Source organism: Chiloscyllium plagiosum, chromosome 1, assembly GCF_004010195.1.
Source record: "Chiloscyllium plagiosum isolate BGI_BamShark_2017 chromosome 1, ASM401019v2, whole genome shotgun sequence".
Taxonomy (NCBI): Eukaryota; Metazoa; Chordata; class Chondrichthyes; order Orectolobiformes; family Hemiscylliidae; genus Chiloscyllium; species Chiloscyllium plagiosum.
This window is the reverse complement of record NC_057710.1, coordinates 133,892,747-133,904,948: the sequence shown is the minus strand read 5'-3', so window position 1 is coordinate 133,904,948 and position 12,202 is coordinate 133,892,747. Positions and strand designations below refer to the sequence as shown.

The following is a 12,202-nucleotide window of genomic DNA, read 5'->3' as shown; positions in this document are numbered from 1 at the left end:
ATTGCAATAACCATGCTGTGGTGATGTGAGATCGAATGACCCCATATAGGTCAAAACTGGGGCACCCAGTGCTTCTGCTTCTCACTAATCCATTGAGAGGCAGGAGCATTCAAGATTAATCTTTAAGTGTTTTAGGAATTTACATTCTCTAAGGGGAATCAACTGCGAGATGTGAGTCAATTAGCATGCAAATAGTTTTGAAAAACAAAAGCCTTTGAAATTGTGCTTGGGCTCTTAGGATGGGGGTGGAATGTTAGAATTCTTTGAATGAATGTGTTAGTGTAAAATACCTTGAATTTCAAAGCTATTGATGTATTGTTCTCTTATACTAAAGCAAAGGTTAACAATGAAGGAGCCCAACCCTCTGTGAAGGTTAACACCCTGGGGCCTCAGTTTGTGAGTGGAGTCATTGTGAAGATCACCAGTACCGAGACCCTGCTGGGCAGGAAACAGATCAAGGTAAATTTGTGCCCTCAAGCTAGGTTTTTACTTTGAACCAGTTCTCAAGACAGTCTGTCATCCTGTAACAATTTGTATATGCCATGAATTCATTTTCTCAGTAATTAATCATTTTCTGTTGGTCTAAATAGATATTTCAAGATAAGAAATTAGTGTAGAGTTTGGAAAGTTTCTTTCTGTTGCAGTGGAATATATTTTTAAAATTCCTTCACACCTCCCCAAAACAAAAAAATACATTGCTTTGTAAATTCCCTCCTATTTATATTTTGTTCCTCCAAAAAAATCTGAAGCCTGATTAATCAGACTGATGGTCAAAGATTTAATTACTGATCCTACAGACATATGGTTCATTCCACTGAACCTTCTTCAGAAGCCTTTTCTCTAAATTCCAAAAATTCTGTCACCAATTAAACACATTTTTTTAAAAAATATTATGAAAGGTTTGAACCTCCACTTCTTGACATCTCTTGCCTGGCAGACTGCACAGTTTAGGTCCTACTCCTGCCAAATTGGTCAGTTTTGACAGGACAGACACTGGTGCTGTTATACAGACATGGAAAATTTGTTGGGGTTATCATTCCTGAGATTTGAGCTATAGGAAGAGGCTGAATAGGCTGGGGCTGTTTTCTCTGGAGTGTTGGAGGCTGAGGCATGACCTTGTAGAGGTTTGTAAAATCATGAGGGGCATGGATAAGATAAATAAGCACAGTCTTTTTCCCTGAGGTGGGGGAGTCCAGAACTAGGGCGAGAGGGGAATAATTTAAAAGTGACCACTTTTTCAAGCAAAGGAATAGTACGTGTATAGAATGAGCTGCCAGTGGATGGGTATGTGAATAGGAAGGGTTTAGAAGGATATGGGGAGAAAGTGAGGTCTGCAGATGCTGGAGATCAGAGCTGAAAATATGTTGCTGGAACAGCGCAGCAGGTCAGGCAGCATCCAGGGAACAGGAGAAATGACGTTTCGGGCATAAGCCCTGAGGAAGGGCTTATGCCCGAAACGTCGATTCTCCTGTTCCCTGGATGCTGCCTGACCTGCTGCGCTGTTCCAGCAACACATTTTCAGTTTAGAAGGATATGGGCCAAGTGCTGGCAAGTGGGACTAGATTAGGTTAGGATATCTCGTTGGCATGGATGAGTTGGACTGAAGGGTCTGTTTCTGTGCTGTACATTTCTATGATCACCACCCAATGACCTGTATTAAAAGTTAATTTGTATAAATGGAGGAACATTAACTGAGAACTGATGCTTACTGAAGTGGGACAGCCATAGAGTGAGAGTATTGTAGTATAGGTAGGTATCATTTTTACCCCACAACCATTTATAAATGATATAACTGGACGTCACGATGAAGGTAATTTGACAGCCCAGTGACTCACATTGGAGAATCTGCTAACAATGTGATGTAACAGAAGTTCACTGTAGTAACTCTCCAATGATTGATTCAGCATGTACGGACTTGGGTTCAATTCACAGCAGTGCTGGGTTAGTTAATATCAATTGGACAACAAGAGTACACAGGTCCTGGTGAGACCACATCTGGAATCCTGTGATCCGTTTTGGTGCCCTGATTTATGGAAAGGTATTTCATTGGAGGCAGTTCAGAGAAGGTTTATGAGGATGATCCCTAGTAAGATGGATTGTCAGCAAATGCAAAACAGATTCGGGCTTTACTCTTAGAAATTTAAAAGAACGAAAGGTGATTTCATTTAGGATTCTTAAAGGCTTGACAGGGTCAATGCTGAGTGAATGTTTCCTTGCATGGGAGTGTCTAGGATAGAGGGCATTGTTTCGGAATACAGGGGTGCGAATTAAGGACTGAGGTGAGGAGGGATATCTTCTTTCTGAGGGTTGAGAGTCTTTGGAACTCCTTGCCATAGGGAGCTATGAGGACAAAGTCCTTGTATTTATTTAAGGCTGAGATCGATAAATTCTTGTTAAGCCCAAGAATCAAGGATTACAAGGAAAATGCTGGAAATGGATATGAAAGAATATCGGATCAGCCATGATACTTTTGAATGGTGGAGCAGGTTCGAAGGGCCAACAGCCTACTCCTGTTTCTTAACCTGGAATTCCTGCAATGTGGAAGCAGGCTATTTGACCCATTGAGCCCCCACCGATCCTCAAAGAGCATCCCACTCAGACCCACCCCCCTACCCAGTCCCTGTAACCCTGCATTTCCCCTGGTGAATCAACCTAGCCTACCTTTCCCTGGGCACTTTGAGTAATTTAGCAAGGCCAAAATATCTAATCTGCATATTTTTGGATTGTGGGAGGAAACCGGAGCACCTGGAGGAAACCCACACAGACATACTGGGAGAACATGCAAACTCCACACACAGTGACCCGAGGTTGGAATTGAAATCTGAGTCCCTGGCGCTGTGAGGCAGCAATATTAACCACTCAGCCCCCCTGCCACCCTTAAGGTGTTACAGCAGAAACCATTTTAGAACAATACTCTGCGCCTCTGACCAAGGGCAGAGGAAACTTGCTTTTTGTCTAATAAGTCATCAGGAATAACTGATGGTTAAATATAATTCTGACTGAGGTAACATTTGAAAAGTGATTGTTTAGGTGAGATATCCTGGCAATAATGATTGGATTCTAAAGAGCAGACTAAACTGAAATAATCAAAATTGAAAGAGGGTGGGAATGAGGTGGAAGATGTGCCACTACCACGAATCTGCCTTCATTGGTCTCCTATTTTAAACATTAATATTTTTTATAGTAGCAAGATAATACTGTTACTGGATGTCTGAAATAAAAAAAATTGAAAATACTGGATAAACTCAGCATGTCTGGCAACATCTGTGGAGAGGGAAACATAGTTCCCATTTCAAATCTGATATGACTAGATTCAAAACATTAACTCTGTTTCTGTCTCCATAGATGCTGCCAGATCTGCTGAGTCTTTCCAGCACTTTCTAACAATATGGTTTTGATTGCTCTTCAGTAATGACCTGTTTATGTATTGTGTGAAGGATGCTTTGTTAGAAACTGCTGAGGTTTTGTACGTGGACCTGCTCGAAGGTGATTCTGAGGGACACGTTCGGTTTAAAACTCCTGCAGATGCCCAGACTCTGATGAGGGCACAACGAGAAATACAGAGCAAGTACAACTGGAAACTTGAACTTCTCTCAGGTCTGTTTGATAAATTTTCAATATCTGGCTTTCAAATGCTTAACCCCATGTCAGAAAAATACCTTTGTCTGTTTTATTATCTAAAGTTGGGAATTATTCTTTAAAACACTATACTATACTAAAATATAATCCACCATTTTCTGAAGATTTCTATGTATTTTATTATGACCTAGCAAATTAAAAATATGTAACAATGAAGGCATGAATTGTTTGTCAAGGGAACGTAGAAGGATGGCTGAATGGGAAAAGAGGTCAGAGGATGGTGAAGAGGTGGTTTAAACCCTGGCAACACTGCAGTGAATATCTCAGCTCTCCACTGAGATGTTGCTGAATGGAAGCCATCCATCTCTGCAGATGTGCAAAGGAGAAGCTAGGGGAAAACATTTATAATCTAATTTTTAACCTTCATTCAAATGTAGGAAGAGGCAACTGCTCAACCTAATCCCTCCTGCACACAAAGTTACATTTATAAACATCACAAAAAGACAATCAACACATGCTGTTGTAAAGTCCTTGCTGTGCCTGGATCTCTGTCCACTTAGGTTTAGATATTTCTTAATGGGTTACTATATTAGTTATTACCAACTTCTGAACCACCATTTTATGCAATACATTGTCACTTAGAATCATAGAGATGTACAGCACGGAAGCAGACCCTTCGAGTCCAACCCGTCCACATTGACCAGATATCCCAACCCAATCTAATCCCACCTGCCAGCACCCAGCTCATATCCTTCCAAACCCTTCCTATTCATATACCCATCCAAATGCCTCTTGATGTAAAAAAGGGGAAGCTAAGTTTGGTATTGAACACTTTGTGCTAATTATTAGCCTGTTGGCCATTGATTTCATGTCCCGTTCTAAACTCTGTTCCCAGCAATAACAAGTCTATTAATCTCCCGACTGTGTCGGAAACTAAATGAGACTATTCCCAATCTCCATGTCATATTTAAGTCTGAGAAGAACTTTTGACCATATAACCATCATTTAGACTTTATAATTTCACCTTCCAGCTTTATTCCTGTCTCAACTCATCTGCTACTGAAACTCTCACTCATGCCTGTGTTACCTATAGAGTTGACAGTTAAAACACATATCTGGCCAGTCTACCAAATCTTTCTTTCTATGCACATGAAGTCATCCCAAAATTTGTACATGTCCTAACTCTCTTATCAAATGTCGTCATCAACCCTGTGCTCTCAGAGTCTTAGTAGCTCCCGGTCAAGCAACACTTTGATTTTAAGAGTTCTCATGTTTGTTTCAAATCTGTCTGTATCTTTGCCCCTCCTTATCTCTATTTTTGGTTGTCCTCACAACCAGTTACACCTGCAGTTCCAGCCTAACTACTTGTTCCGTCAGTTTAAAGGAATAGCTCGCAAGTCTTCCGGCCCATCACTTCAGACAATCTCATGCAGTTTAAGATTATTGAGGTCCTCAGCAGCCTTCAATATTTGAAACAATCCTATCTAAATTTACACTTCTCCAGTAAATCCAAGCCCTATGAACAAAATTTGTGTCAATATAGCTCAAAGAACTCAGGCCAGGGATCGTCCATATGATCTTGATATATAATAATGTTAATGAGCATTGAAATTAACATTTCATCATTTGTTAACACATTTTAGCAACTTTATAAAGTTGTAATGTGGTAAAACAGTACAAGTAAAACTTAAAATATTCCCTGAAGTGGCACAAGTGTTGAAGGCAGTAAATCTATTCTCAGGCCGTCCATGGCACTAACGGTAGCACCATCACCCAAGGGCATTTTGAGTGGTTCCAAGACCTAGATTGTGGATTTTATTTCAAAAATATACTTTTTACATAAAGATATCTTTATATACATACATAGTCGCTAAAGCAGTTTAGTTCTGTACAGTAGCATAAGAAGAAACAGCTACAGGGAGAGGCTGAACAGGCTGGGGCTGTTTTCCCTGGAGCGTCGGAGGCTGAGGGGTGACCTTATAGAGGTTTACAAAATTATGAGGGGTATGGATAGTCTTTTCCCTGGGGTCGGGGAGTCCAGAACGAGAGGGCATAAGTTTAGGGTGAAGGGGAAAGATATAAAAGAGAGCTAAGGGGCAACTTTTTCACGCAGAGGGTGGTACATGTATGGAATGAGCTGCCAGAGGCTGTGGTGGAGGCTGGTACAATTGCAACATTTAAGAGGCATTTGGATGGGTATATGAATAGGAAGGGTTTGGAGGAATATGGGCCGGGTGCTGGCAGGTGGGGCTAGATTGGGTTGGGATATCGGGTTGGACCAAAGGGTCTGTTTCCATGCTGCAATCTCTATGACTCTAAGAAACAAAGAAACATTGGGGTGTGACTCTATCCAGCAATTAAACCCAAGGCATTTCTTACTTTTACAAGGTTATGTTTATATGTATTTGAGACACTTGTGGACGTTATAACTGAACGGATCCCCATTTAACTTCAGCAGAAAGGCCTCAGATGTTTTTTTTTTACCCCACTGCGCCTTGGTGGCAGCTGCCCTGAGCTTTAGTGTGTCCTTCAGCACGTAGTCCTGGACCTTGGAATGTGCCGGTCTTGAAACACTTGGTCAAGGTCAACTCCTTGCTCTAGGAGACCATAAAGCAACGGCCGTTGGTAATGAATGAACAAGAGGAAGCCAACATTTCTTTTTATCTACTGAAATTTGATATTCAGAACCCACAAAAGGGAAGAAGCTGTTTTGGTGTATTATGGGAGGCTTGTATCTTTTGGATGAAAACTAGGTAGAAAATTGACCAAACAGCTGACAAAATAATTTAAAACTTTCCTGTTGAAGGGCGTTTGCCCGAAACGTCAATTTCCCTGCTCCTCGGATGCTGCCTGAACTGCTGTGCTTTTCCAGCACACTCTATGCCAGAATTTGGTTTCCAGAATCTGGTTTCCAGCATCTGCAGTCATTGTTTTTACCTAATTTAAAAAAAAGGGTGCTAGAATTAATCAGCAGACCATTGAGCATCTGCACAGAGAGACCTTTCATCCAAACTAGATTCTAATGGTTTCTTGCATTTGTTTTTGCTTTCCATCCAAAGGTGACAGTGAACAACGCTATTGGCAGAAGATTTTGGTGGACAGACAAGCAAAACTAAACCGCCCCCGGGACAAAAAACGGGGCATGGAGAAGGTAGTTAAAAAACACATCCATTCTTTGAGTATATTGAGTGCATTCTCAACCTTGTGAATTTTCTAAAACCCGAAAGATGTTGACAATCAGAATCAAAAATATAAATTGCTGGAAAACTTCAGCAGGTCTAGCAGCATCTGTGGAGCGAAAGCAGAGCTCATGTTTCAGTGACCCTTCTTTAGAACCTGACCCAAGCCTTTCCACAGATGCTGCCAGACCTGCTCATATTTTCCAGCAGCTTCTGTTTTTGTTTCAGATTTCCAGCATCGGAGGTTCTTTCAAACTTTTTGTCTTAAATTGTCTGTAGTGTGTAGGGGTGTGCAGGCTGGGTGGATTAGCCATGGTAAATGAGGAATTATGAAGATAGACAAGGTGGGGCTGGGTTTGGGTGAGGTCCTGTTCAGATGGTTGGTGCAGACTTGATGGGCCAAGTGGTCTCTCTCTCCACACTGTATGGTTTCTATGATCCTTTATTATCATGGTCCTCGATTCTTCAGTATGACTGAAGAATCTCACTTTATCACACATCTGTGTCCTTTGACCCTTTAGTTGGTAAACATCATGTGTTTGGAGGGTGCTGTCTAAGGAGCATTGATGAGTTGTTGCAGTGTATCTTGTAGGTAGTGCAAACTCCTACCATGTGTTAGTAATGGAGAAAGTGCTTACTGAATGCCTCAGATCAGTGCCAGACAAGTGGCTAAAGAGTCATGAGGTGAGTTGCCACAGAATTCACAGTCTTCGATCTTCTCATGTAGCCACAGTATTTATGTGGCTTTTCAAGTTCAGTTTCTGGTCAGTGGTAATTCCCAAGATGTTGATAGTGAGAAGCCATTGATTGGTGCAATAGTTGGATTCTCTCTTGTTGGAAATGGTTATTGCCTAATACTAAGCTGCCCTCTTTGTGTTGCAGTTGATTGGCAAGGCCGAGAAAATAATCATTGCCAAGACACACAAAGCTAACAAGCATATACATTTCTCTGACGAAGACTGAAGATGATCATGCCACTTCTGTTCCACTGCTGGATTTTCTTTTAGTACTTTGAAGAATTTTAACAGTTTTGTACTGAATATAGCTATCATTTGCAGTAGGCTGAGTGATATTCACAGTCAGTTTTTCAAGAATACAGAATATGTTTGACTTTCTGAATGTTCTGTGAATTGTTTTGATGTAATGATTTAAAAGCCATAAATCTACTTCCATGATTTTGTTCTAATATTAAAGCTGCTTAGATGCATCGCAATAGCAGCAAGATGTGATTCGATACTCGTTTTCAGTTATAACTTTAAACATAAACCCAGAATTTGGTTCTGTGAAACTGCATTGAAAATAGTCACTGTGTAAACTTTTAACAATTTTCAGTAATGCCTTTTTATATATTTCATTAGATCTCCACAAGAACTTGTCAGTAGTTTGTGGTTATGCCCTTGCTAGATATGAACATTGCAACAAAATAAAGCCAGAAATGTGTGATATTTCTAATGAGTTAGCAGATCCTTGCTTTTCGCTGTGCCTCAGTACACGTGATAATAAATTCAATTCATTAAATTCAATAAATTTGATTTTAAAAGTTAGTAGTTCACTCCTGTTTCCACCAAGCTGTGTGATCGGTGTCAGGGAATCTCAGTATTGAGAAAGACAAACATCATCCAAGTATCATACTATTCATTGCAATGTCCTAGCTTCTGCTGGAAATTGTACCCATATAGTCATCAGGTGGGAACAGTAGTGAGCTGCACTATAAACTCCTCCATAGCTGGTGGCAAGCGAGACTCGCCCTTGTAAAATGGCTATGTGACTGAGATACTGCAGTCTCCTGGTGGAGCCTGTCGAATGGAAAATGGTGTCACTTTGTATCAATTAAGTGTAAATTAAGTGTAAATTGCTCAGACTGCCAGACTGGTTGCAAATCTCTCTCAGAAGCCATTGCAATAGTCTTAACACAGGCTGTTAGTGATGATGGTGTAAGATTTAGTCCATTTTCAGATGTATGAGATGCCCAAGGAATTACTTAGCACTTGTGTTGAAAAAGATATAAAAAGTTTGAACATCCTTTCCTTGTAATTTCAGTTCGCAAAATTATTGCTTGGTATTCTACTGCTGAAAGAAGGCAGTACTTTTCAATCACTTATAAACTGTAGTTCCTTATTCCATTGTAGCCAAAACACTTAAATAGCCAGTTATTTGCTTGGATGCTGTTACTTAGTTTGGGATGCCATGGAAATTATCTAACATAAGTATTTTTATAAAGTTTTCACCATTTGAGCTATAATTTATTTCTATAGTGATTTGAAAGTTAGTTACTTCTTCATTAAGTTGTAAATGTCATCAAATATTTTCTTATTTATATGAGTTTAATGTAGAACTGTCTATGGACGGAAAGGAGGTAGTCATTCTGCAGCTGAGTCTAATATTGTCATGAGCTGAAAATGTGTTGCTGGAAAAGCGCAGCAGGTCAGTCAGGCAGCATCCAAGGAACAGGAGAATCGACATTTCGGGCATAAGCCCTTCTTCAGGAATTTGTCATGAGTCAACTGCACTTTTAACAGATGCTGGAGCAATCGTATTTAAGAATTCTTCATCATCCTTAATTGTTGCTGCATCTTTATCATTGCTTTGATTGAAATCAGTCATATAACGTAGATCTGGGTTTGTAGTCATGATCTGGATGGCTCAGCTCACTATTAACGGACTGACCGTGTGGAGGAGCAAGTGAGGACAACAGGTTAAGGTCTGTCTGCTACTGAAGTGGCCAGACACTCAACCTACCTGTAGCAGGACGCAAGATAACATCTGCAGTAATGTCTCCTTTCCCTAACACGGAGAGCATTCTGCATCTACAAAAAAAACTAGCTATTATTTCTGGGAAAAAACGCATGCATCATTGTTGGGTTGATGCTGGTCCTCAGAAATCCACTTTAAAATGTAAACAGATTCCTTGTGGGCCAACACCCTGAGGACAGTATGCAAATCAGCTCACTGGATATAAATGTGACAGAAAAGGAAGCAGCAGGGGAAGTTGCCTGAGGCTGATTACCGTGTTTTGGTATGAATGTTTTGCAATGCTCTTTCCTGTAGGGTTTTAATATCCAAGACCTGTCTCTGCATGGGGTGGAGACTTCAACTTTGCAACATTGATTCACAGCATGATGTCAATTTCTGCTTGATGAATGGGGGCCACTAGCATTTCATTGACCCTTTCAGAGGATGCTTAATTATGAAATGCAATCTTTTGGAATGCCATCCTTTGTAGTTCCGAAAGTATCTGGTCAATGTGTTTTGTATTCTCAGTTGACGATTTTTTATTGGGACGTTTGACATCCAATTTGAGGTTTATGTGAAATCAAAGCATGAAATGTAGGGAAAATATATGATTAATTGAATTGAAAATACAGTAATGAAAACAAAAAAATGCTGGAGATCACCGGATCTGACAGCATCCATGGAGAGAGAGCAAGCTAACGTTTTGAGTCTAGATGACTTTCCATCAAAGCAGTAATATTAATGCTAGACTATTTTCTGTATATGTTGGATGATTTGTCAATCCAACATGTAGAAATGCTTTGTGTTCCAATTTTTTTAAAAATTATAACTCATTTACGTTTCTAACTGCATTCCTTCAACCATTTTCTGATAAACCAAAGCATTCACAAACAGCCTTAATGTTTATTCGCTTGCACTGTCATCTTTGAGACAAAAAAAATGCAGATGCTGGAATCCAGCCTCCTGCACTTTTGTCTTAGGCATACTGTGGTGCCCAGTTTCAAAAAATTATAATGATAGTGTCATTATAATTTTTTGAAACTGGGCACCACAGTATGCCTAAGACAACAGTGCAAATGCTGCAGAAGCTGAAAATTTGGATTCAAGATCAAATGTAGTAATTTTTTAAGGATGGCTGATAGCATCTGTGGGGAGAGAGAGAGTTGACCTTCCTTGTCAATGACCTTTCATTAGTACAAGAAAATGTTAGCCTGAAACATAGTCCATGATTACCACACCAGTTCTGATGCACCAGCCAAAGGATAAAAAAAAACTAGCAGAATCGTGCTATGCAACATATGTCAATGTGCCTTGCCACAATGTCATTAAATTGATTTAATAGATCTTAAAAGTCAACAAGGGTGATTATGGTTCTAACAAAATTTGGGTCTCTTCTGCTATCAAACGAATGCAGGTTATTGGTTCACATTTGCTGCAGCTTTTGGCTTCCTGATGAGCAGATGCGATGATTCAGGTACTCCAGAGGGCAGCTGGATATGATGGGAGCTGCAATTAAATTTCTCCAGGAAGGGAATGAGTTTAGGCAGTTGAACTTTGCCAGCTACCCGTACTTATTAAAGAATGGAATTCTCAGATGCCTGAGAGCAGCTGACCTGAGCATCCATTGTGCCAGGGAAATGATGCAGTGAATCTCAAGTCTGAAAAGTGAAGAGGTAGAAGCATCAGGGAGTCTGTATTAAGGTAATTGTTTTATTTCAAATATACTTTATTCATAAAAATATCTGTACATAGGATAGTCACGAAACCAATTCTGTTCTGTGAAGTAACATGAAGAAACACACAAACATTGGAATTTGACTCTATCCAGCAAACAAACCAAAGGCATTTCCTCTCTGTACAAGGTTATATTTATATATGTTTGAGGCACTGGGGGCAGGGGGCCTGAGAACTGAACAGACCCATGTTAAACTTAGGCAGAAAAACCTTAGATAATGGTCTTTCCCCACTGAAGCTTCGTGTCAGGTGTCCCAAGCTTTAGTGCATCCCTCAACACGTAGCCCTGGACCTTGGAATGTGCACCCGGTCAAGGTCAACTCCTTGCTTTGGAAGACCAACAGGTTTCGGGAAGACCAAAGCTTGTCTTTCATCGGGTTTATCAAGGTTTTCTAAAATCATGAGAGGCATGAATAGAGTCTTTTCCCGGGGGTGGGGAGTTCAAAACTAGAGCGCATAGGTTTAAGATCAGAGGAGAAAGATTTAAAAGGGAGGGACATAAGGGGAAATTGTTTCACACAGAGGGTGGAGAATGTATGGAACAAGCTGCCAGAGGGAATGGTGGAGGTTGCTACAAGAACAACATTTAAAAGGCATCTGGATTGGTATTTGAAGGGAAGGATTTAGAGGGATATGGGCCAAATGCTGGCAAATGGGACCAGATTAATTTAGGATATCTGGTCAGCATGGAGCTGTTGGACCGAAGGGTCTATTTCTGTGCTGTTCATCTCTATAATGGTCCTCCCGGCCCAGTCAACATTTGCCTCAGTGTGCATCTTGGGAAACAGACCTTAGAGCAAAGAGTCCTGCATCACAGGGCTACTCAGGACAAACCTGGACAAAACCCATTGCATCTTTCTGCAGATGTCATTTGCAAAGGCACATTCCAGTAGAGAATATGTCATGAGGGGCATGGACACTTCAGGGTACTGGAGTCCAAATCCAGGGAAAACAGCCCCAGCCTATTCAGCCTCCTG

General features: G+C 40.6%; 1 protein-coding gene across 1 annotated transcript in view; it reads left to right on the top strand.

Moving 5' to 3' along the window:
• larp7 (La ribonucleoprotein 7, transcriptional regulator) overlaps positions 1-8,302 on the top strand; it is a 38,681-nt gene extending 30,379 nt beyond the window's left edge. Inside the window, exons 10-13 of the mRNA XM_043697556.1 lie at positions 335-459; positions 3,438-3,597; positions 6,639-6,730; positions 7,641-8,302. Of these exons, the coding sequence (XP_043553491.1) occupies positions 335-459; positions 3,438-3,597; positions 6,639-6,730; positions 7,641-7,721 (458 nt within the window). The 3' untranslated portion in view covers positions 7,722-8,302. The remainder of the gene's footprint in view (positions 1-334; positions 460-3,437; positions 3,598-6,638; positions 6,731-7,640) is intronic.
• Positions 8,303-12,202: the final 3,900 nt, after the last annotated feature.